The sequence below is a fragment of the Nannizzia gypsea genome, genomic scaffold, assembly GCF_000150975.2.
Source record: "Nannizzia gypsea CBS 118893 supercont1.4 genomic scaffold, whole genome shotgun sequence".
Classification (NCBI taxonomy): Eukaryota; Fungi; Ascomycota; class Eurotiomycetes; order Onygenales; family Arthrodermataceae; genus Nannizzia; species Nannizzia gypsea.
This window is the reverse complement of record NW_003345198.1, coordinates 2,779,558-2,802,972: the sequence shown is the minus strand read 5'-3', so window position 1 is coordinate 2,802,972 and position 23,415 is coordinate 2,779,558. Positions and strand designations below refer to the sequence as shown.

The 23,415-nt window shown below is 48.0% G+C and overlaps 12 protein-coding genes across 12 annotated transcripts; 7 read left to right on the top strand and 5 right to left on the bottom strand.

Moving 5' to 3' along the window:
• Positions 1-118: 118 nt before the first annotated feature.
• Positions 119-640, top strand: MGYG_05762 (dihydrolipoamide succinyltransferase; the record flags this gene model as incomplete). The annotated part of the gene is made up of 4 exons (XM_003173127.1): positions 119-166; positions 233-292; positions 345-467; positions 524-640. 4 exons carry the CDS (start codon positions 119-121, stop codon positions 638-640), a joined length of 348 nt encoding a protein of 115 aa, XP_003173175.1.
• Positions 641-1,120: 480 nt separating this feature from the next.
• On the top strand, positions 1,121-2,607 carry MGYG_05761 (DNA replication regulator sld2; the record flags this gene model as incomplete). The annotated part of the gene is made up of 2 exons (XM_003173126.1): positions 1,121-1,247; positions 1,298-2,607. 2 exons carry the CDS (start codon positions 1,121-1,123, stop codon positions 2,605-2,607), a joined length of 1,437 nt encoding a protein of 478 aa, XP_003173174.1.
• A 103-nt stretch (positions 2,608-2,710) lies between these two features.
• Positions 2,711-3,165, bottom strand: MGYG_09097 (hypothetical protein; the record flags this gene model as incomplete). Its single annotated transcript, XM_003173125.1, has 2 exons — positions 2,711-3,104; positions 3,158-3,165. 2 exons carry the CDS (start codon positions 3,163-3,165, stop codon positions 2,711-2,713), a joined length of 402 nt encoding a protein of 133 aa, XP_003173173.1.
• Positions 3,166-3,976: 811 nt separating this feature from the next.
• On the top strand, positions 3,977-5,987 carry MGYG_05760 (hypothetical protein; the record flags this gene model as incomplete). The annotated part of the gene is made up of 5 exons (XM_003173124.1): positions 3,977-4,088; positions 4,189-4,236; positions 4,303-4,484; positions 4,559-4,827; positions 4,910-5,987. The coding sequence occupies 5 exons, from the start codon at positions 3,977-3,979 to the stop codon at positions 5,985-5,987; spliced, it is 1,689 nt and encodes a 562-aa protein (XP_003173172.1).
• Positions 5,988-6,617: 630 nt separating this feature from the next.
• MGYG_05759 (hypothetical protein) lies at positions 6,618-7,317 on the top strand (the record flags this gene model as incomplete). Its single annotated transcript, XM_003173123.1, has 2 exons — positions 6,618-6,638; positions 6,958-7,317. 2 exons carry the CDS (start codon positions 6,618-6,620, stop codon positions 7,315-7,317), a joined length of 381 nt encoding a protein of 126 aa, XP_003173171.1.
• Positions 7,318-9,260: 1,943 nt separating this feature from the next.
• Positions 9,261-10,275, bottom strand: MGYG_05758 (hypothetical protein; the record flags this gene model as incomplete). Its single annotated transcript, XM_003173122.1, has 4 exons — positions 9,261-9,636; positions 9,714-10,041; positions 10,112-10,180; positions 10,242-10,275. The coding sequence occupies 4 exons, from the start codon at positions 10,273-10,275 to the stop codon at positions 9,261-9,263; spliced, it is 807 nt and encodes a 268-aa protein (XP_003173170.1).
• A 1,051-nt stretch (positions 10,276-11,326) lies between these two features.
• MGYG_05757 (ankyrin repeat protein) lies at positions 11,327-12,990 on the bottom strand (the record flags this gene model as incomplete). The annotated part of the gene is made up of 2 exons (XM_003173121.1): positions 11,327-12,822; positions 12,864-12,990. 2 exons carry the CDS (start codon positions 12,988-12,990, stop codon positions 11,327-11,329), a joined length of 1,623 nt encoding a protein of 540 aa, XP_003173169.1.
• Positions 12,991-13,618: 628 nt separating this feature from the next.
• MGYG_05756 (exodeoxyribonuclease 1) lies at positions 13,619-15,903 on the bottom strand (the record flags this gene model as incomplete). Its single annotated transcript, XM_003173120.1, has 3 exons — positions 13,619-15,626; positions 15,689-15,836; positions 15,891-15,903. The coding sequence occupies 3 exons, from the start codon at positions 15,901-15,903 to the stop codon at positions 13,619-13,621; spliced, it is 2,169 nt and encodes a 722-aa protein (XP_003173168.1).
• Positions 15,904-16,650: 747 nt separating this feature from the next.
• On the top strand, positions 16,651-17,330 carry MGYG_05755 (hypothetical protein; the record flags this gene model as incomplete). Its single annotated transcript, XM_003173119.1, has 3 exons — positions 16,651-16,819; positions 16,885-16,969; positions 17,048-17,330. The coding sequence occupies 3 exons, from the start codon at positions 16,651-16,653 to the stop codon at positions 17,328-17,330; spliced, it is 537 nt and encodes a 178-aa protein (XP_003173167.1).
• A 405-nt stretch (positions 17,331-17,735) lies between these two features.
• MGYG_05754 (mitochondrial acidic protein MAM33) lies at positions 17,736-18,852 on the top strand (the record flags this gene model as incomplete). The annotated part of the gene is made up of 5 exons (XM_003173118.1): positions 17,736-17,916; positions 17,983-18,098; positions 18,150-18,208; positions 18,277-18,758; positions 18,824-18,852. 5 exons carry the CDS (start codon positions 17,736-17,738, stop codon positions 18,850-18,852), a joined length of 867 nt encoding a protein of 288 aa, XP_003173166.1.
• A 304-nt stretch (positions 18,853-19,156) lies between these two features.
• Positions 19,157-20,823, bottom strand: MGYG_05753 (DNA primase small subunit; the record flags this gene model as incomplete). The annotated part of the gene is made up of 3 exons (XM_003173117.1): positions 19,157-20,279; positions 20,332-20,529; positions 20,588-20,823. The coding sequence occupies 3 exons, from the start codon at positions 20,821-20,823 to the stop codon at positions 19,157-19,159; spliced, it is 1,557 nt and encodes a 518-aa protein (XP_003173165.1).
• A 776-nt stretch (positions 20,824-21,599) lies between these two features.
• On the top strand, positions 21,600-23,386 carry MGYG_05752 (integral membrane protein; the record flags this gene model as incomplete). Its single annotated transcript, XM_003173116.1, has 3 exons — positions 21,600-21,919; positions 21,987-22,514; positions 22,582-23,386. The coding sequence occupies 3 exons, from the start codon at positions 21,600-21,602 to the stop codon at positions 23,384-23,386; spliced, it is 1,653 nt and encodes a 550-aa protein (XP_003173164.1).
• Between the last annotated feature and the right edge of the window lie 29 nt (positions 23,387-23,415).

The window sequence follows — 23,415 nt, the reverse complement described above, 5'->3', positions numbered from 1 at the left end:
CAATGCCTCCATTGAGGCCCCAACGGCGGTGACACCATGTATACGCGATTACGTCGATATCAGTGTTGCCGTTGCCACGAGAAGGGCTCGTCACTCCTGTGTCCGTAACGTTGAGACCATGGGTCTCGTTGAGATCGAGCAGTCTATCGCTGATCTCGGCAAGAAGGTCAGTCTTTACCTTAAACTTATTACCTTTAGCATATAATTCTTATGTCAAGGCTAACGGATACAGGCCCGCGATAACAAGCTGACCATCGAGGACATGGCCGGCGGTACCTTCACCATCAGCAACGTAAGTCCTGCACCTTGCACCTGTCTAATTTCCTTTTACTAATGGCTTGTAGGGTGGCGTCTTTGGCTCGCTCATGGGCACTCCCATCATCAACCTTCCCCAGACCGGTGTCCTCGGCCTGCACGCCATCAAGGACAAGCCCGTCGTCGTCAACGGCAAGATCGAAATCAGACCCGTAAGCTAGCCATCTTTCTCTACCGACATTGGTAATCTCGTACTAACGGTCCTCAGATGATGTATCTCGCCCTTACCTATGACCACAGACTTCTCGACGGCCGGGAAGCAGTCACTTTCCTCGTCAAGGTCAAGGAGTACATCGAAGACCCTCGCCGCATGCTCCTCTGCTAGACAACTACCAACTACTACTACCTAAAACCACCCTCCTACCCACCAACCAACCCCATTTACCATCATAACTCCCGACCACTACTGTAAATTTTCATCTTGGCCGAATCATCATCGTTCATTTTCATTTGTTTGTCTCCATACTCATTATATCATACCATGTCGCTTCCTTATGTACAACAATAAACCCATGGTCATCTACCCTACTGTTGCCATTTGTGAATCGATACAGACCTCAAATACCAATAGAATTAACGTCTTATGCCTTCATTTTCCTCAAATTTGATCATCTCTATCAATATCTACTTGATAACGCTATCAGAAATCCCTCGCTGCTTATTGGCCGGTCGGTTGGTTGGTGGCTGATGACTAAGCGTGGACGTGACGCGACTTTCCTATTTACGCGGAATGATCAAGAACAGACAATGAGATAAAGATGACATAGATTGGTTAAGAGATAGATGTGTTACGGACATAGACGAGATGGATGCAGATGCAGATGCAAAGGCTACTTCTCTCCGAGCAGAGCTGAAGCAATGGGAAAAGACATTCACGCTGCAGACTTCCCGCAAGCCAGGACGCGACGATATAAAGAACAATCCGGCAATTGGTATGCAACTCGACAAGCCCGGGAGAAGCATGGTGCTAACTACATAACAGCTGAGAAGTACAAGGAATACTCGCGACTGCGATCAGAGAGCTCGCAGAATGCAGGAAAAGAGAAAGAGAGAGAGAAAGTTAAGCCAGCGGCAGAACAGCAAACGCCTAAGCGCACGAAGAGGCACTGTCCGTTTGAAGACGATTCCCCCGCTGCAAAGCCAAAGATATGTACACCTAGCAGGACCGCGACGACAGGAGGTGCACATCCCTCGCGAATAGATCCGTACGACTCCCCTTCGAATGTCCGTCGACTGAACGGTGCGCGGGAACAGCTACCTCTCTACGAGGCTATTGGGCCCACACCGCAGAGAGACGGGAAGGCATTGGGCCTGTTTGATTTGCTTGGTTCGCCTGGCCAGAAGACTCCGAGAGCATCAAGACGGTCTGCTGTGAATGTTGATGATACCCGTGGCAACGGTGACGGTGTGGCCCAGACTCCCTCGAGGAAAGTCCCCGGTACGCCATCCAGCAGAGGAACGCCGGCAACAGCACGAAGGCTGAGATACGCATCAACACCGCTATCCTCGGCACGCAAGTTCTATCTCGCAAGCTTCTTCGCTACACCGACTGCGAACCGATGCACGACTATCCCTGAGGAAGAGGACGAGGATAACGCAGCTCGTGGTGGTGGGGCTCTTGAGTCAGATACGCCTTCATTCCTTCGACGGAAGAACATCTTCTCTCCCGCGAAGGCGAATGCCGGTGTGCTGAATTTGCGTAGCCCCGGGCCCGTGGCAGTGCGTATGCCGCAGAAATTATTCGGGAAGGGAATAAGTTCGTTTGCGAAACGGTTGCAAGAAGAGCGGGATGCGGAGACGAAAGAAGCAGGCGATGAGCAGTCTGAAGATCGTGTCGAGGAGACACAGATCTTCTCGGACCATGCGCTTGATAACGATGATAACGGGGATGGCAATGTTCACAGGTCCCCATCGAAGGCAGAAAAAACGTATAAGAAAAAAGGCCAGAAACGAACAACCAAGCTCTCTCGTCTCAGGCCGTCCCGTGCAAAGCCAGCTGTTCAGCCATCGTGGGAATCCCTTGTTGAAGATAGTGATGACGAACTGGCTACTACCGAAACAGCTGCGGCCCCAGCAGAAGACGACGGCTCAAGTGATGGTCCTGACGCTGATGGAGCATGTATTCCCAAGAGCCGTGACAAGCACCCAAAGAAACCTGTCAAGCCTAGCTCTAACACTGCTGTAGGGAAGAAACCGAGGAAGATCAAGGCGGAAGCCCATGCCAACTACCGCTCCTTGAAGATTCGAAGCCGAGGTGGTCAGAAAGGAGGCGGCCGGTTCGGCAGGCGATGAGATGGCGCATATAATGACCCTGAATGACTCAATGACTGGCATAAACATTACCCCCGCATATAGCATAGATTCGGCGTTCCATAGCTCGGAAATTCAGAATATATCATGATATCCCAATTTCATCATACTGAACTGCTGCGTCCCACTCTCCCAGTGTCTCAAACGGACTTCTCAGCCAGGACTGCAGCTCATGCAGGAATAAACACGCATATTCCTTCCCCAGAAAATCTCGTAGCATCATCTCGGCCTGTCCTGCACTCCCCTTTATATCTACCGTACGTATTACGGCAACGATATATTCGAGCAAGTACTCCGGGTTACCGATTCGAACACCCCTATTAGCATGACTTTGACCCTCTCGCAAGCTCAAAAAGGTGAATACCTGCAGCTCACGCCGAATCCACCTGCGAGCCCGTGATAGTAGCTTTCCGTCTTGATCAATCATTCGAGGAGTGACTTCTCGGTAACCGGAGTGTCTGTTGGAGCCTACCCGTAGACTGTATAGTTGATGACGGTATACATACCGACGGCGCAACAAAGCAGAGTCTACCTCTCCATGGCTGGGGCGTGACACCTGCTGTCTGCTTCTGCGCCTGTTTCTGTTTCTAAGGCTGTGGATGCCTTCTTTACTTGCTGTGGGTGGAGAAGTCGGTAACCAGATTATCTTCTCGCCCCCCGAAGCATGTATATCATACTTTACCCCGGTTACAGCCGTCTGACCTATACATCTTTAGGTACAGTGTCTCAATACTGGATATAGGCTATACTTACATAAAGGACAGACAGGGCGTTGACCCAACCATATCAAAAAGCACTGCAGGTCGAAGTTGGAGTGTTTACATGGAATTGCGGTGCATATTTGTTTCAATTTTGTCCAAACAAATCACGCATGGTCTGTCTTCATCTTTCTTCGTCCCGATCGCCCCCACGGACATCTGCTATCATTTTGCATAGTACATCCTTGCTCTCCTTGATATCCTGGGCCATCTGGAATGCATTTCAAGTGCAAATCATGTAGTAACTCATAGAAAAGCTGAAGTTGAAGTCGAGAACTTCCTCTTTCGGCAGGAGTCACGTGGACAGCTATTTCTAGCTTATGTAATTTTACTTTTGCAAAAAGAAGGAACAGCAAAAAGCAAAAACGAATTTGCAAGTTGGAAAAACTTTCGGGGTTAGTTGGATCTTTTTTTCAAGCGAAGCGACGTTGACTTCAACGAGCTGCGGCTTGAGATCCTGGACATCTTGGATATCTCGACGGCTCGACTCGACTCGACTCGTTCGTGATACAGAGACTGCACGACACGATAGACAAGGGTCTCTTATGCTGAAAGCACTCAGATCACCGAGACTTGCAGCTGTTTACGCCCAGATGGCGCCAGCTATAGCCAACAGCCCAGCGCGGTTCAATCCCCAAAAGTCGACGACCTACTCGACAACCGCGCTGAAACGATGGTCGTGCCTCAACGAAGGCGTCCTTCCCTGTGGGTTTGCAACTAAAAGCTGGCCGTGATTGATATATGCCTTATTGTGGGACAGTTGAGAGCGCAGTAGCTAACGCGGTCGCCCGTTTCCAACTCACAGCAATCCCGGATATCAGAACCATTCACGTCTATGATTTTGACAATACTCGTATGGAGACACTCTGGCAACGCTATATGGCTTGAAAATGCGCCGGCTGACTGTTTTATATTAAAGTCTTTTTAAGCCCTTTGCCCAACCCGCAGCTGTGGAATGGACCTACAATTGGCTTCCTGCAATCATATGAGTGCTTTTCAAAGGGCGGCTGGTGGCATGATGCGAATATCCTCGGGTCAACAGGTGATGGAATCGAAGTCGAAGAAGCCCGCGCCTGGGCAGGATGGTGGAACGAACAGATAGTACGATACCCGTTGATCTGCGGATAATATTCCATTCTAGTGGTTCACCACCGAGCTGACTATATACCCCAAAGGCCCAATTGGTTCAACTGAGTATGAAACAAAAAGACGCTCTTACCGTTCTTCTTACAGGCAGGTCGGAAGCTGGATTCGCCGAGCTTATCGGGCGCATGATCAAGAGTAAACAGCTGTCCTTTGATCTTGTCTGCCTGAAGCCGGAAGTTGGTCCGAACAACCAACGCTTTGCATCCACTATGAAGTTCAAGCAGAACTTTCTAGACGACTTAATGCGTACGTATAAGGATGCTGATGAAATCCGGGTGTACGAGGACCGTGTAAAACAGTAAGTTATGCGTGCCGGATAAAAAGCCCACTTAAGCCCAAAAAAAAGATAGTCCTTCTTTAACCAAACCCACAACGAACAGTGTCAAAGGATTCCGTGACTTTTTTGAACAGTTCAATAAAGACGCCGCAGCAGCTGGTCCGTCGGCTACCCGAAAGCCCATTGCCGCTGAGGTGATCCAAGTGGCCGAGATGGCCAAGTACCTGTCTCCGGTGACAGAGGCAGCCGAGATCCAGCGTATGATCAACTCACACAATGGATCACTAGGCACCCCAGGTGCAAACATTACCAAGTCCCCCTATGGCAGACTTGAGCTGTCCAAGACAACATTTTACACGGGATACATCCTGGCAAATGCCGACACTGTTCGGATAATAGATAACATCTTCCTTCCACTAATATCATCCAGCGTTGCTGACACCAGCGAAATTAAGTTCATGTCGAACAATATCCTGATCACTCCACGCTCTGCTCCTAAACCTGTTCGAGACAAGGTTGGCGGGCTGGGGAAGGTCGTCCGTTGGCGCGTCACAGACACAGGCAGCTTTGAACACAAGCTATGGGCCGCAAGAGTAAGCCCGCTTGATAGCTCAGAGGTCATTCACACTGATAATCCAGAGCCGATCATCGTTCTTGGTATGCGCAAAGGCGTACGGCCGGCAGATGCCAGCAAGATCCGTAACTGGACACAAGTTACCAAGGATGATTCACTCGTATTCGACACGGTAGTCGGTGAAAAGACCATCCTGCGTGTGCAGGAAGAGGATGTAGGACGACATGGCGCTTCAAGCCGAGGCGGCAAGAGAAGATTTCAGCCAGACAGTCGGGAGGAAGTGGAATCATCTACGCGGGACTACCGTGATATGCAGCAGCATCGGCCACCCGCCCCCGAATTTTCAGGTGGTAGGCCCCATAACCACAACAACCGCCATTATAACGGTCCGCCACCATCGTTCCGTGGGAACCGCGGCCGGGGTGGGCGAGGTGGAAGAGGTGCCCGGGGACGTGGTCGCGGTGCCGGTGGAGGTAGGGGAGACAACTATGGATCGAGATACAGATCCCTGGATGACCATGCTGCTGCTGCAGGCGGTCATGATAACAAAATGGACGGCAGAGGTCCTCCCAGAGGCCCCGGTGGTGGCCCAGTGATGAACTATTAGCAGGAGCCGTTGCCATTTTTCCAAGTTCCAGATACCATTTTCGTGACTTTAGCTTGTATGAATACTTATTACTTCTTGCTTTTTTCGGCTTGGAGTTGCCGCATCCGTGAATATGAGTTTGATACTGTTGATGGTGCTTGTTCTTCCACTATCTTCTACGCCATGGCGGGTTGGCTGATGACTTTGACTTTTAGGTGAACAGTTTTATCATTCAATGCAATTGCATTCAATATCTCGGCTTCACAGTAGTATTCCTGAACTACTCTATCCCTTCACTGCTGATATTCTTGACTGCTGCCCCGGGACTGTGAATATACCCATTAACTACAAGAAAGTGACTGGCATACCCTGGAGAAGAAATCCCAAAGCTATAAAAGGAGCGAAATTCCTCCTCCCTTCCCAAAATTTTATCTTCCTTAAATATTCCATCAGGACATGATAACGATATATCAATATTACATACCACAGTGGCCTACAGAACATTTACAGACTAACTACACCGGCTACCACTTCTCTTCACACTTATCTGATCCGAAAATTAAGCTCCACTACCACCATAATACAACGATGGCTATCTCCGTTGATATCAAGAGATGGAGCTGCTTTAATACACACCCTCCAAGGTCAACAATGTCTGGATATATTCGATACGTCAGTGCCAAAGAGGCACGTAGCGTGGCCCCCCATATTCTTGTCAAAAGCCAGCCAAGATTATAGCTCTCCTCCCTAGCCGCTGGCAGGGAAAAAATTATGGAGGAGTTATCCTAGGACGAAATCACGAGAACATCGACCTTATGAAGAATCAGACCCTCGAGATATTCCGGAGCTGCAGGCAAATCTGTTGGAATATTCCACTTAGCTACGACTCGCACACGTTACCCAAGGTATCCTCGGGGCATCAGGCCTTTTTGTCTCTTGTGGTCCAACAAAATATCCTCTTGCAGCTTACTTAGTAACTGTTTGACAAAAGGGCATGAAGATAGCGGCCTCCATCTTAGACTTGTTCCGTGCGGCCTATGAAAAATATCGCAAGGTTGGACTATCACGCCGGCTCGCTATACCGAACTTTCCACGACATAGGATACACTTGCTAAAGAGTGCCTTAGCTATAATGTGCGCCATCATTGCTCTAATTTCGGAGTGTGTTGCATTTGGATACTTGACTTCGCTAGTATTTATGCTGATCAGCGAAGTCGGCGTCCACGTTCTGATCCTGTGGCTACTTGTCTATGCCATGCGAAAGACCCCAGATGTTACCTATAGCACCAGATTCCCAGTGGGCAATAACCAAAGCCGCGGCAACAGGGGGTCAACGTTGAGATATCTCTAACGACATCTCTCCGTTGACAGAACAACGTACGATCTTTTGTAAGAAGAGCAAGGTTGAGGTAATAAATAATGTCTCCAAATCCACTAGTCAAACGTTTTGACGCGGCCCGCATGGGCATCATGTCTGCTGTTAAAACTACAAGCAGATATAAGCTAATTTGAAAGTACGTAACTATGACAAGGGCCCATGTTTGTTGAAAAGGTGGTAAAGGTGCTAACTTGTGAAAAGAAAATATCGAAATTTTGAAATCAGAGCAAGAATGTCTCCACGGCCAGCCTAAGTGTTGCAGGCCGCGAAATCCGTCTCGCCAACCTTTGATATACTCCCGGGAGAACAGTTATTCGTTGGGAGGATGAGACTCTATAGGCATCGAGCAAAATAAAGGCCAAAATCCATGGAGAATGCATGACTTTCGGTCTGGCTGCTGGACTGTCTATCCTCAGTATGGAACACTCGTGGTCACGGACTCGTGGCAGTACCCACGCAGCCACACTGGCTACCTATGTTTGGTCTCAATATCAATATATATGCCGGCCCCGTCAAGCACTTTGCTATTCTCGACGGGTAGCTGAGCGAGAGGAAACTAGAGAATGCTAACATTGGTCTATAAATAAGGGGTGGCTCGAGGCTGAAGGATCTTAGACGTATGTCGTTATATATCCGGTCATCCCTAGTTAACATGGCCCTGCCTACAGGTGTGAAGAAACTGCTGAAAACCCTTTCAAGCCAACTGAGTATTTGGGGAGTCGGACCGCAAAAAAACCTTTTAACGACGAACCTGACATCGCTAGAACTCGTCAAGTTAACTACCTCCGTCAGCTACCTAATTCTCAGCTACTATAACATATTAGTTGCATATACCTTTATTTTCTACCTTATTCCAAACTTGCGGTTTCTTAGAATAATAACCAACCAGCATATTATATTCTAACTACACTAACTAGTTATGCGAGCCCTTAAAGACTTCAAACATTGCGCATTTCGCCTGTGTATAAGCTGTCAACTAGCATAAAAGTCCTTAGGTACTCAAGGTCTTGCCATATGCTCCATCCTACCTACAAGTGCCATCAGTCCTTGCTCCTTGGTGGTACTTCATTGTAGAACATTTGAGCCTACCTCAGCTCCGACTGCCAGTCCAGCACTTACTGTACAACAAAATGACCGACTGGAAACGTGTTTGAACTTACAGAATGCCTTTACTGCAAACGGAGGGTTCTCGAGGGCTATCCTTGGTCCCTAAATCAGGCATCCCAGCCCAGAGGATGACGAGCCTAGGCTAACTAACGTTCAACTACTCCCAGATCTCTTGATCGCCACCTGTGGTGAGACGGGTATAATCTATCTAGTTACTGGTGAAGGGGAGGTTTAGTGCATTGAATGTAAAATCGTGCGATCTTTTTTGATTGTTTATTATTTTTTTCTTTATCAGTAATTCGCATTAAGTATCAAGGACACACGGTATATAGAGTAGATGAAAATCGGCCGTGGTAAGAGTTGATTAATAGACGAATCCCTCCAAGAAAGAAAGGAGGAAGCAAATGGAACTCCCAACACCACCGTGTAAAGGAAAAGGAAAAGAAAACGTTCATGTACAGCGCGTCAAACATCAGTAATCAGAGTGTAAGTGAAAGGGGTATGTCAATTGCGAGGGGGAGGGATGGAGATGTGTTTGAGATGGGGGATAAAAAGGGGTGTGAGTCGAAGGATGAGGAGGCCGATTTTTTTGTCGCCGGTGGGTGTTTCGTTTTATATCTAAATGCACGTAATGCGTAATGTTCCCGTAACCCAGATCCCAAACCCATTATAATAGTAGATCATCACGGAATCACCAAATAAGAAAGGGAAAATCCAAACAGAAAGGGAGAGAGGGCATATACTTGGGCGTAGAAAGGGGGGAGGGCAGTAAATATCAAGACAAGTGAAAAGAAGGCAAAGACACAGATTTAGTCATCTGTTAGCTGTGAGAAGTAGTTGATGCTCAAGATCATGCAGAGCAAGCCGATGGAGACAATGATAAAGAACGCGAAGCCGAACCAGCCGAGTAACATGGCTGAAGTACCGACTCCGCTCTTGACGCTGCCGTTCCCCAGGTCTTGCGCTATTGTGCTGGCTGCTACTGACGCCGTGTGCTGCCAGAGAACAGATACCAGGATGAAGACGGAGGCAACAAAGATCAAAGCGAGAGCAACTTGTGATACCGGTCGAGACGGGAATGGTTTGACTTCAATGTCTGAGCCTTGGTTGTTGAGCTCCTCGTGCCAACCGGGGAATGTTGCGAGCAGGAGAAACGACAGGAATGCGAATATCAGTGCCACGATACTAGATAACTCATTAGTTTATTTCATTTTCTTGTCGCTTTGTTTTGCCCCTTCTTTTTGCTATCAGTGAACACTTACATGAGATATGGAAATACGACTGCGTCCTTGAATGTTGATGCTACCCAAATCAGATTCAGAGGGTCGCTTTCCACACCAAGGGACTCTGCTAGGATAGTCGCATTCTGGTTGCACAGAAAGCCACCGCCGTTTCGTTGTATGCAGATTCCAAAGTAGCCTACTCGGACTTCCAAGTGAGCACCTCCAACAATGTTTGCGATGGTCGATGTCAACCCAGGGTCAGCCTGAGCGGTACTCATGACGGGTGGGTATTTGTCGTAGAACATCGATATCAGGAAGATGCTAGGTATCTGCGGGGACGAAGACGAGCAGCCGGCAAGTAGTAGCGCTAGAATACCACATTTATGTTAGCGATCGTTCATAGCATGCCATACCATCATAAATTAGGTGTCTCTTACACAGCAGTAGAATAGAAATGGCAACGAATAACATGAGGACATGATGGTATCCCACCATGGGAATGAACCCTAAACATTAAATATGTCAGCCTTGTCTCTCGAAAGTATTTCGAGGAAAGACCACACTTACGGCCTATGCCAGCCAGAAACCGCATCTCCGCCATCTTGAATTAAGCCGGCCTTATACCCCAACCGTCTGCCTTTCCCAAGTCTCCTCGCTAGGCCCTTCCAGAGAGTCCTACTCCTGCCCCTCAGGGTCTCGGAGGGCTGTTCAACGAATAGTGCAACCAAAAAAGGAGTTGGATACTCCCTACTCCAACGCTATGCAGACAGGCAGGTCGAACGAAGTCGTAGGCCGTTTTCGGTTGAGAAAGAAGAGCTTTCTTGAATCCGGACAATGAAGAAGTTTTAAGCGCTCGTAACGATGGCCGTCGCAAAGATCGTAATGTGGTCTTGGTACTAGGAGATGGTTAGGAGCCTCGAGCAGGAGTGTCTATCTTGGTGCTGGCTGACGCGCGGAGGAGGAGGGTAGAGGTGATGGTGCAAGAGAAGGGATAAGAGAAGAAGATGGCAAAGCCCGTAGCTATAAGAGAAAGAACGCAGTCCAACAGCCCGTTCCAAGATCCAGTAGACCAAGTAGATGTCACCGGTAAACGGTCGAGATGGGTATTCTTCACAGCAGCTTTTCTTGCGAAGAAGGAGAGTAAGGAAGAGAAAAAGGAAGAAGAAGAAGTCACTTGAAAGAAAGTGACTTTCTGCTGCGATGCGGTGGCTGGATGATATCGCCGTCGCTCAAAGTCTTTGATGTATCAAAAAGTCCGTGGCTGGGCCAACGACGCGGCTTTGTTTACCTCGCCCTGGTTGCTGGGGCAACGCCACCTCACCGCCCTTGGCAGAACTTCCCGTCCGGCAGGTACCATATGGGGCGCGCTAGCTTTATCAGGACTAGACACATGTCAAGGTTTGCGCCAAGAGGAAACGTGGATGCATAAGCATAAATCATGCCAAAAGAGGAAACACATAAACACTGCATAAAAACTCCATACATACAGAAGAACCGTCATTCACCTTTAGATTATCCGTCATTTACACACAGGCAAGAATCATTATCAATGGGCGCGCCTTTTGGCAAAGCTAATCTCTTTCAAATAGCCATAGCCATGCCGCTTAATACACAGCAAACAGAACGTATTCCACGACAGAGGTTATCATGACTTAACATGCCGCAAATAATTGCAGCGACATCCCGAAAAATTGATTGGCTTTGTTTTTGAACTCCAAGCAATCGTTACAAATGGGGGAACTGGCAAGGATAACCGCTTCGGAGAGGGAAGCAGGTGGTCGTTTCTCAAACATACAGGCAAGTTTTTCATGTCTAGCTTGCTGTTGACTCAGAGCATCCAATTGCCTTTCCAAGTCGAGTATCTGTTGACCGTGAGGTCTTCCACTTAGCCGCTTAAACTGCTCTTCTGCGGACCGGAGCGCCGATTCTAGTGCCTTGATTTTCCGTTCCTCTCTTTCCTTGGGCGATACATGGTCGGCGTCAAAGAGTTTTGTTTCAAGATCTTGGACTCTTGCTCGGAGCGAGGATAGCTCACGCCCTGTTGGAGAGTAGAGGTAGAAAGCCTCATGCTGCCTTTCCACTAAGCTAATCTTTTCTCTAAGTTCAGAACTCGGAGTGATATCACGAGGAAGAAAAATATGATGATCAATAAAGTATGCAATTAATTGCTTTTCGGCATGGCAAGCATTGAATTGGCCTGGATGGCCTCGATCGCGGTCATCGCGAGCCAGAGTATGATTGACGAGTTGAGAAATATAGAGAACCTCGTCTGTCCACTGCCGTCCACTGACTCGTACTTGCGGCCGTTGGTCGTGCGACCATCCACTCATAGCTGCAACAGATGCAAATCTGCCGCCTCTCTCTAGGCATGCGACAGTCTTCCACTCCGTAGTTACAGGATAACTTGCAATGGGGCCTTGTAGCACGATTGAAGAACTCCCTGGCGATCTTCTGAAAGAATAATCTTTGCATCGTGATAACATTGGGGGACTGCCGAATACATTCTTCGACCTCATGCCCTCTCCGCCGAGAAGGTGTACAATACTTTGGCGATCAATATCTCTCTTGAAGGTGTCCTCCCGAACCAATGGCTCTCGACTGCAGAGAGGCGACAGATCCCCACCGCTTCGTGTATACCTCTCACGGCGATTTCTTTGAGTCGGTCGAGCAAGATCGATCGCAGAATGGTTTTCAGTATCTTGCAAGCCCTTGTCCGCGGCGTTCTCTAGGAGGAGCTTCACAGTATCAAGCCTACCCCATAGTGCTGCTTCCATGAGCGGGCTCCGGCCGTTGAGATCCACAGCGTTCACATCGGCGCCGTGCTCTAGGAGCAAAGATACCATACTTGGACTTTTCCCTTCCGCCGCACAAATCAGGGTAGCCTTACCTTCACGGTCTCGCCCATGAAGAAAGAGCTGAGCTTCGGACGATGTTTTAAGGTACTCTCGGACCGCCTCCGTTCCTCCATTTACACAATCACTGATGGCAGAGTGGAACCTTTCGTCTTCGGGTGATTCTGAGCCATGCCTCATATCGATGGTTATCATTTCACAAGAGTCCCTGTAGAGGTTTTGATCGTTTTCTCCGCCCTTAACTTCGTGACCGCCTGTGACTTTGACTTTGGAGGTAAAATCATAGGATAGTGAGCCTGGTTCATCCATATCCGTATTATAGCAAATATTCACGAACCGCGCCCCTTTTTTGTCGATTTCATATGCAATCTGGCCCTCATTGTTGGAAGGGAAGCAGCATAAGTAAGAGTCTGGGTGGCCACAATGTGGAAATCGTGTCTGAGGCCCTTTCCAGTTGATACCATGCCGGTGAGTCTCTTCACAATGAGGGCATCGAACGCGAAAGGAACTATCATCTCACTACAGAACGTCGGCTTCAGGTTTAGGATCCATGGCTTGAGGAGGCATGGACCGAGATTCTATTACTCCAAATCACGCCCTTGCCATCAGCTTTCACCCACAATTCCCACAATTTATAGAGCCCATCGCCATATGACGTAGTTAACTAAGGTATAGCAGTTACATTTCACGTGGACGTTATCATAATTACGCAGTACTTTGGAGCCCAGACTAGTTATGTATGTTATTATTCTACGCATCACATAAACACGACAGAAGAAACAATATTCTCAAGCAACGGCCGATGGTGAAACCGACATTGAACACTAATGCATCCATTTCGATCAACCGCTTTCAAGTTCTCTCCAAACGCCAAGTGCTCTCTGTGCCTTTTTTCCAGTCATTCAAGCCAAGGTGGATTTCCCAGAGTGATAAAAACCATGGCAAAAAAGATACCAAATCTCCATCCTGTGACCCGATAACTCCTACTAGTTTGTTATTTTATATCCCAGGAACAAGGCATAGGCTTCAAAAGGTCCAAATGCCAAAGAAGATGAAACAAGTTAACAAAAAAAAAAAAAGGAAACCGTCGCTTTACGCCTTTCTAAATGCATATTGAGAGAAGTCGAAGGAGTAGACAGTTCCTTGGGTGTCATTCTCTTCGTCGACTGAATTGTCGCTATTTGGTATGATCATATCCTCACTTCCACCCTGTGAGACGGTCTTTCTCGTTGCAGGAAGGGGGTCCGCTGCTTTGGCAACAGTAATTGCGGGTGCTTTGGTTGACTCGTCGGGTTTATCAGCAGGCGTTGGCGGTTGAAGGCAGGTCATAGACTTTGACCGTGTTAGAGCGTTTTGCTTTAGCCGCTGTAGTGGTGTTGCTCGCAGCTGAGAGGAGAGAGTTCGCTTGAGAGATCTCCTGGATGATTGGTTGGCAGTTTCGCTCTGCTCCGAAGGTCTGAATGTATATTTCTCTCGTAGGTTCAAGTTATTGCGCTCTACGTTGTAGTTCAACACACTCTCAAATAATGCCGGGTCAGAATCAGCATCAACAGATCGCCTACTGGCTGATTTAGATGGCAACAAAGACTCTCTCTTAGATGGTCTGGTAGAAGATCCTTGCGAGCTGGTGAAGGGTGTGGCCTCTGTGTGAAAGGTAGAAAGAGGCTGACTGGACGGTAAAGTCTGTGGGGAGTTGGCGTCGGCGGTGTTCTCTTTGGCTACGCCTCGACTAGGGGATATGGAAGCCTCCTGATCGGAAAAAACATGAAGTTTGCTACTCTTGAGTTTCTTGCTAGTTGTGTCCTTCCGAGCCGCAGAGGGTCCTCCCGAGCCCGCAAAGAAGCGGCTTACTTCAGTCATGGCTCCCGCGATGCTCTCTTCATCAGCATCCGAACAGAGGCGCTGTCTCTTCTGAACTTGAGGCGGCCGTAGTTCGGAGGCAGACCTAAGGAATGCTTCTGTCCGCCGAGCCCGGTCGGTTGGCGTGTTTGGTATGGACGCTGCACTTCTGGTGACACTGGGAGGAGTCGATACCCGGTTGGCAGCTAGGGAGTATCGGCCATGTCGACTCATCAATGGCCGATTTGGTCCTGATGAAGGGGTCATTGAGTTTGGGTCCAGCTCGGAAAGTGGAACACGCTTTGGTGTAAAGAACTCTTGTATCTCTCGGACGGGCTTTTTCTCATCTAACGAGGTAATGGACTGTCGTCCAGTTCGGACCAGTCTCTCTCGCTCTGGGTAAGATCGCTTAATCTCAATGGGCTCCTTGGTGATTGGGTCAAGGTCGCCATAGGCAATTCCAATGGTTATATGGGGCTCGAGGATAGCCCCGATATAGGGCATATCCTCTCCATTCCCGCCATCCCGTAATGGATTAAGCATAACCAACGCTTTTGTAGTAGGACAGAACACTCGTTGGTGCAGGAAAGTAAGTTCGGCTCGATTGAAGTTATCGAGATATCCTGGCGGCACACGATTTGACCCATCGAATTGAATCATTTTGACAACTCGATCCACTGTTTTGTGCTTCCTAATACTCCGGTACGCAGTTTTCAGTCCGATCTTAGGGATGTTGGCAAGATAGTCGCATCCGCTGAGAATGCACATATGGCGGAAGTTCTCATCAGTCCAACCTATCAGACTGATATCTCGACAAGCGGTAAAGTCTCCCCGGTTGATCTCTATACAGTCACCGTTCTTGTCGAGTTTGGACAGAAGACGCTTGGCACCAAAGACAAGCATATCGGAGTCCTCTGAGATGATTCCATTGATAATTCCCTGCTTCTCCAGGTATACCAATTGGGGATCAGCTTCATACGGAGCCACCAGATATTTGATCTTGTGCTTCTTCAATTCCTCAATCAAGACGCGAGCCATGTAGGGCGTGACGTCGACAGCCTTTTGAAACTCTTGATATGCTTCAGCAGTTCTACCTCTTCGCATGTGTTCTTCACCTAACTTTTTGCTTTCTTCTCGTCTGGCGGCTCTAGACGCTTCCGTAGCCTCTTTGCTAGGCAGCATTCCCCCGTCAAACACAATATATGGGGTAACTCCATGGTGCTGAAGCATGCGTATGCGGCCTATAGCAAAATCAACATATCTACACCCATATATCAGCACCTAGCACTATACAACTGCCATATATGTTATTTTTGAGCGTACTTCGTTGTCGGCTTGCCGAGTACCAGTTCATATGCACAGGCAATTGTCCCTCTATGTAACCACCCATATGCGTCAACGCCTAGAGTCTGGCCAGCGAACTTCTTTATACTGCAAGGCTTCTGGATCGACTTCAACAGTCCGTGGAGCCCTGCATGTATTATTAGCAATCATATCTCCAGGGGAGATACTATCTCAAACATACCCGAAATCCCCATATTGACAGTCACAACATCCAACCCACCAGATCCCAACTCTGGTCCAGCTCAGTCAGGAACTGGTAAACCTTGTACGGCGATGATCCATGGGTAGCAGTCGAACTCGAGGGGGTAAGTAGAGAACCTCGCAGCGTCGAGGAGAAAAGAAGAAGGTAAGTCTTCTTCTCTTGCAATCAACTTCGACGCGCTGAAAGACGCGGTTTCCAAGATGGTCACGTGGAAGGCGCTCGACCTCTTTTTATCGCCATCAACAAGAGAAATTGATCAGTAACTATCAAAAATGAATATTGGATTATTATTATGATAGAAAACATATAAAAGAGTTCTCATTATTTATACGTTGTTGTTTCTATTCTCTTTTGACTGCTAACTTATTTGTTTAAAAAGTTGCCCAGGCGAGAGCCTATGAAGTACTGCTGACGACGTTGCTATGGATAGGGAACGTATATAACTGCATATATCCAAGCATATCGCACAACTGGACATGCCGAAAAACATACCAATACCCCGTGCACTCAGTATTAACACGTTTGATATTAACCATCACCGTCTTTTTTCTTCGTCTTTTCGTCTGATTTTCGGAAGTTGATAAACTGAAGTCACTTTATAGTTTCCACGTGATGATGACTCAGCAAGGGACACCGCCTTATTTTCTGCCGTTATCATTGAATTAAAATATAGAAAAAATTATAGAATAAAATAAGAATAAAATTATAATAAGAAACGCAGCTTGGAAGACGCAGCAAAATGACAAAGAATTTAAATAAAATTGCCAAGAAGCTCTCCAAGAAGAAGGGAAAGCTAGACTCTCTACATGAGAAGAGTAGAGATGCGGTTCGCTTACGACGAGCTGGCGGGAGGGAGGAGAAGCTAGCTCGAGCTGCAGCGACGACAATTAAAGGGAGACAGATATACGGTGAGTTTGTACGTGATATGCACATCATGCCGTCGAGGGTTTATATGCTGACTTTCCTGCTGTAGTTGATAGAGTAGCCTTCTTTAGAGATCACACAAAGGACCTTGAGGGGCCCCTAACGTCAGAGGGCGCCGTCAGTTTACTCCAGCAGTACGTGACTTCTCTTGTAGGCGGAATTGGATAATTGAGTTGTGGTAGAGAGAGTTCATGCTGACAGTCTGTGTACAGATATCTAGACCGGCTCAAGCCAGAGCTACGAGAAGAACAGGAAGCTCGACGGAAAGGCAGGCCTCCAAGCAAGCGTCAGGAAGTTCTGACAGAGAGAATCGAAGCTGAAGAAAAGGAATACCAGACTGGGTTTTGGATGCCAGACCTAGAATGCGAGGACAGCCTGCGGCGACTGCGCAATTGGAATGAAGACTGGTCCGCCATGAGCAACCTCAAATTTGTCAGAGTCACCAAGGCCGGAGATAAACGGCCGTCACTATTTCCGCCCAAGGGGCTATCATAATTCTACCTACTGCATTGCCATGATGATACCATACTCTGTATATTCTTGATCTTTGGACACGAAATAATGACTTAATGATGTCGCTACGGGTCGCATATGCACAATGGCCCATTAGCGCGTTTAAAGGGCAACCACTTACTGTTTCTCAGTGGCTACGCGGAGTAGCTGTTATAATTGAAGTTTTCTACTCGAAGAACATAAACGTAAACAATCAGTTGCAAGAATATTTGATACATCAAGTCTTTATCGCATTTCTGCAGCGATAGCAAAAAGTCTTGGCAGTAGAAAGCTTCATAAAAAAACTTCACGTTCTTGCTGGAAAAACTAAACATCATCAAAACATCAACCACCGTCTAACGAAACAATTGTCTTACTGTGCCAGCCACTCCACATACCATCACCACAATGTTCTCAATACGCTCGTTGACCCGATCGGTTCCTCGAACCCTATCCAGATCCATTGCCACCTCTGCCGCGAGACCTTTGCAACGAACTGCCTTCTTCCAGCCAACATGGAAGCTCATGTCTCGCCCTTCATACGCTGCCTTCTCTACCTCAAGACCTAGATTCGAGGCTGCTGGTCAAGGTGAGAAGCGCTTTCCTTCTTCTAAACCGTTTGGCTTGAGTCTTCGGCCTGCTAACTGGTACCAAGTTGATGTAGAGCTTGCGGCCAAGTTTCAGGAAGAGCTTACCCTGGAGACTGAGAGCGGAGAAACCGAGGAACTCCCTGAGTCTGTCAAATATTTCCTTGACAATGGGCCATTTGAGGTGAATACTTGTGGTATATCTGCTATAGAACTGGTACTGACAATCGCTTAGATCATCGACAAGGCCGGGGAGGAAGAGGTCATCTTGACCCGGAAGTTTGGCGATGAAAGGTACGCATCCTATAGACCTACACACAGAATGCCAGGCCTACATACGCATATACTAACTATCCATTTAGTATCCGCGTCTCTTTCACAATCGCTGACCTCCAGAACATCAACCCCGAAGAAGACTTTGCCGACAGTGCCCTTCAAGATGAGCTCGAGATGGACTCATCCCGCTCTAACAAGGACGCTTCTCCCGAAGAGAACATCGACGAGCAGCCCTTGGAACCAGGTTACCTTGCTCGCGTCGATGTTACCATTGAGAAGCCAGGCAAGGGTGCCATGCACGTCGATGCTGTCGCCCGTGATGGCTTGATCCAGATCGAGAACGTGTCCTACTTCTCCAGGGCCGAGCTCGCTACCGCCGAGACTCCTGATAAGGAATGGGAGCGCCAGAGCTTGTATGCTGGCCCACCATTCGGCAACTTGGATGAGGAGCTCCAGACCCTTATCGAGCGCTACCTTGATGAGCGAGGTATCGATACTGCTCTTGCCTCCTTCGTTCCAGACTACATTGACTTCAAGGAGCAGAGGGAGTACGTTCGCTGGCTTGGAAGTACGTCATTTACCTTTCATCCTTACCTTTCTTCAATGGTACATTGTGCTAATATCTCTTCACAGACCTCAAGGGCTTCGTTGGAAACAACTAAGTCTCAATTTTCCGTTATAATATAATATTCTCCACCACACTCTTCGTTCTTTAGGTTGGTAGGCATGGGGCTGCCGGAGTTCAGGAGGTTGGAGCAGAGATGTGAAAAAGAAATTCTCCTGTAACATATAACTAAATAATTCTACGTCAACTCCTGTATTATGATTCTCATAAGCGATTCTGTTCCTGCTATTGTATACATGCTTAAATCTGCTAGTACGTGCACATTTTATCCGTCCATACTCTGCGGCACAGAGGGCCAAGGTAATATCAATCAATCATATTCAAGTTCATTAAGGTAAACACTAAAACTCCATGGCATTTGTGTCATCATCTGTTCGCTCTCTCTTAACTGGCCGTTCGTCGCTGTTCAGCTTTGCAACGAATGAGCGAAAATAATCAATATATGGCTTCAGGCTGGTTTTCTCATAGTCCTGTATTTTCTTCGGCTTCGGAGCAGTGTCGCCCTCATCCTGGCCGCTCCCACTATCAGATGTAGGCATGTGATCCTGCTGGTTGTTCTGAGACGGGTTCCAAGAATTTATCTCATCTAATAACTGGAATAGAGTGGGGGTTTCTAGAGGGTCGAAATCATCCACCTTTTCGACATCAATTGGTACACACACCCTCCCGGTCCCTGGATGGACAACGAACGGACTCTTCAGCAAATGGATCAGTTTCTTACTGACCTCAGCATCTAGTCGGGGGTACGTATATTCTAGAACAATGTCTTGCTTCGCTTCTAGTAGCGCCTTTGTATCGAGCCCTCGGGAGCTTGTTTTTGCAACAGCATCAATATCAGCCCATTTGCTGCTGCTTGACCGTCCAGGTGCAGATTCCCATTTCTTTTGTAATGCTGCCCTTAGGGTTTTGTCAGGAAGTAATTCGAGCAGTCGGGCGGCTTGGTCTGGTTTGCTGAATGGGTCCTGGTCTACGAGGACAGTAGATGCAAAATATTCCCGTAGAGTGTCAATGCTTCGTGTGATGTGCGGGTGTAGCGGCCGTTTCAAGTTGACTCGTTTTCCACTCTGACTGCCTCCACGAACAACTTCCAGGTATCCGGCGATGGCTCTCCGCCTATCATCTGGAAGGTTTCGTGCCTTTTTATCACAGACCCATGCGTGGGCTCCTCTTCGACCAGAGTATACCCACAGTATGTGTTGGAATCCAAAGTCCTCCCGTAGAGCTGTATCGATCACTTTGATGGACATTGTGACAAAAGCCCAGCATTTGAGGCATATGTTAGCTTTACTACAGCATGTTCTGATGTCGTCGTAATCTGTCAAATCAATATCAAAGACAAGCTCTTTCATAATGGGTTTGAAGGCGCCTGGTTTTCGTAGGGTTTTGCGGTCTCGTGGATTTGTGCTATAAACAGGACCGATTTCAAAACGGGAAGGGTTTAATCGCATAACGTCTTTATGAAGGCTGTGAAGAAAGTCAGATTAGAACCAGTATGGGACAAACAGTATTGACGTACGCATCCGCGGTCTGAAAAGATTGGTATCGTAGATAGGCATCATTTGGAAGTGTAAAGGCAAACTCTCGATTGCCAAAGTCTGTCGAGGGCTTCACTCCGTGATTAAGCCATTGGAAGAGATATTTGAATGGGAAAAGTCGCTGATAAAAGGCGGATATCGACTCTGGGTCAACTTGCGCTGGTGGAGGCGCAGGTTTGCTGTTACAACAAAGTAAGTAAAATTTATGTCAGCCATCGGCTTTAGAAGCCCTCTTACTCTGGTATTTGTACTGCATCTGAGTCTGGAAACTCTTCATCCTCGTCCTCGTCATCATCAAACATGTCTTCTAGTTTGACCCTCTTTTTCACCTCTATATCTCCCTCCTCCTTCGGGCTGTCGTCTTTGTCTTCCTTCTTTGCATCCATGGGCGAGTCGGCATCTTCATCTTCGGTCTTTGGGATATCGTCTGACGGCGGAGCGTCCGGCAGCACTTCTTCGTCCTTTCCCCCCATAATCGTGTCTTTTTAAGGGATCTGGCTAGGGGTTAACTGGTATGCATCAACTGTCTTTCTTGCGTCGAATTGATCCAGCCAACTAATTAAGAACAGACGCGCGACGCGTCTAAAGCGCGTAAATAAGTTAGGGCTTAGGGCTCTCTACATTACGTCATAAATATTAAATCACGTGACCGGGAGAAATTCGGAGCCAAATCTAAAAAAGAAAAAGGAAAGAAACTTCTTTCAACTTCGTTTTTCATTCGTTTCGACTAACGCTCTGCCTTGCATGATATCAACCAGCATCAAGGGCCAGATATATAAACAACGGGGATACATATGCGCCCCTGTCATGGTAGCTGTATGAGTTTATGATGAGTCGATCGGAACTGTGCCCCGAAATAACGCTCTTATCCCATTCTCGCCGTATGAATCGCCCGGATATTTGCTGGAGCGTCCAACAGTGGAGCCGACTTCCAACGCCTTTGGACAGCCGGGGTACAGGAAAAAGGTAGCCGTGCCAACTCTAGGCCCGGCATCTTCTACCCTAGCGTGGGTCCTTTGATCTCTCGCATTTTTCTTATACTGTCTGGAGCTCCCGCCAATAAGTAGACTTTTTGTTTTACTTATTGCCGGTCTCTATATTTTGGCAAAACAGCACAGAATATATACCAATTTCTCCCCAGGACTTCCTCTAGGACTTTTCTTTTACGTTTGTTATACGAAATCTTCTCCATATAATCATTTCCTATCAAGGGAACCAGTCCCATCGGCCACCAGTCCAGTTGGTTAACATGTCGGTGACAACTATAGAATTGGCTCCTCCAGTACGGATCCACGATACGCCCAAGTCTTCGCAGCTGGTATTACAGGCCCTAGGAAGCAGTACAGAGAATGTTACCAGCCACGGCGTTCACCGAGGCCCGGATGATAGTAGTGACGAAGAGGTTGCTAGCACTTTTTCTGTCCCGCCTATCTCGAGGGCGAAGGTAGCGGTTATTATTGTTTCAGCGTCGAGTATGGTGCTGATGAACTCTGTGCTGACTGGTATACTTACTGTGGGACTGCCTGTCATCGCAGCTGACATTGGACTCGCGGACAGCTTACTCCTATGGTGCGTTTCTTCTCGATCTCCTTTTTCGTAGGGGTTGTCAGGATTCTTATTGTTGTTGTACTTCTAGGCCAGCATCGGTTTATGGGTTGACCTGTGGATGCACGCTTCTTCTCTCTGGGTCTCTTGCAGACGTGATTGGTAGCCGGCCGATTTATCTTGCGGGATGTGGTATCCTTTCTGCCTTCACCTTAGGGTGCGGCCTCGTAAAGACTGGTATCCAACTCATTATGTTTCGCGCTATGTCTGGAATCGCCATGTCTCTGTGCCTTCCTAGTGCCGTGAGCATTATAACCGCTGCCTTTGCGCCAGGCGGACGAAGGAATATCGCCTTTGCATGTTTGGGTGCAGCACAGCCAGTAGGGTTCTCACTTGGTATAGTCCTTGGAGGTGTTCTGATTGCTAGCATTGGGTGGAGATATGGATATTACATCGTTGCTGGTGTCAATGTCCTGGTCCTCATTGTCGCTTATTGGCAGATTCCTACGGACCCGCGGAAAGTAGTCCCGGTAACATGGAAGAGACTAACAACTGAGATTGATTGGGTTGGAACCCTCTTGATAAGTGCATCCCTCGGGCTGTTTTCTTATGCCTTGTCGTACGTTGAACCATGATTTTCGATTCTTAGGTTTTGCATGGGACCTGTTACTAACTAGGCCGTCTAGAACCATCAGTGTGTCGATCCGTGAGTTGGCCAAGCCAGGTAACGCTGTGACCCTGGCCCTGTCAGTGGTTTGTCTCGCAGGGTTCGTCTACTGGATTCATCGTCAAGAGCGACTTGGTCGTGTCGCCATGGTGCCACCAAAGCTGTTCAAGTCCACTGCTAATGCTCCCCGCCGAGCCCGGAACTTCACCTGCGTGTGCATCTCAGTCTTCTTCACCTGGGCACTCTTTAATTCTTTCCAGTTCTTCACCACTCTCTACTTCCAGGAGCTCCAGGGGAACTCGGCCCTTACATCGTCCATCAAGTATATTCCCATGGTTATATCAGGCCTTGTAACTAATATCGTCACCGGCTTCCTCGTCAAGCGAGTGTCTGCTGATATACTCTGTACTTGTGCAGCGATCGCATCTTCAGTCGCTCCGTTACTCATGGCCATCGCCCGCCCAGAATGGAGTTATTGGACTGCTACATTCTTCGCAACTGTTTTAATACCCGTCTCTGCTGATACGCTCTTCACCGTGTCAAACCTTGTGATTACTTCTGCGTTCCCTCCGAGGACCCATGGACTGGCTGGCGGAGTGTTCAACACCATATCGCAAATTGGCATGTCCGTTGGCATCGCCATTACTGCTGTGGCCTCTAACTCCGTGATTGAACACGAGCTACCCCACTCGGATCGACAAACGGCCTTGCTCAAGGGGTACAGAGCTACGTATTGGATCTCCTTTGGAGCCGCTGTGACGATGGTCGCATTGAGTCTATGGGGATTAAGGAGCATTGGGAAGATCGGACTGAAGAAGGAGTAAGTGGCGTTCATTTATCAATATTCAGACTG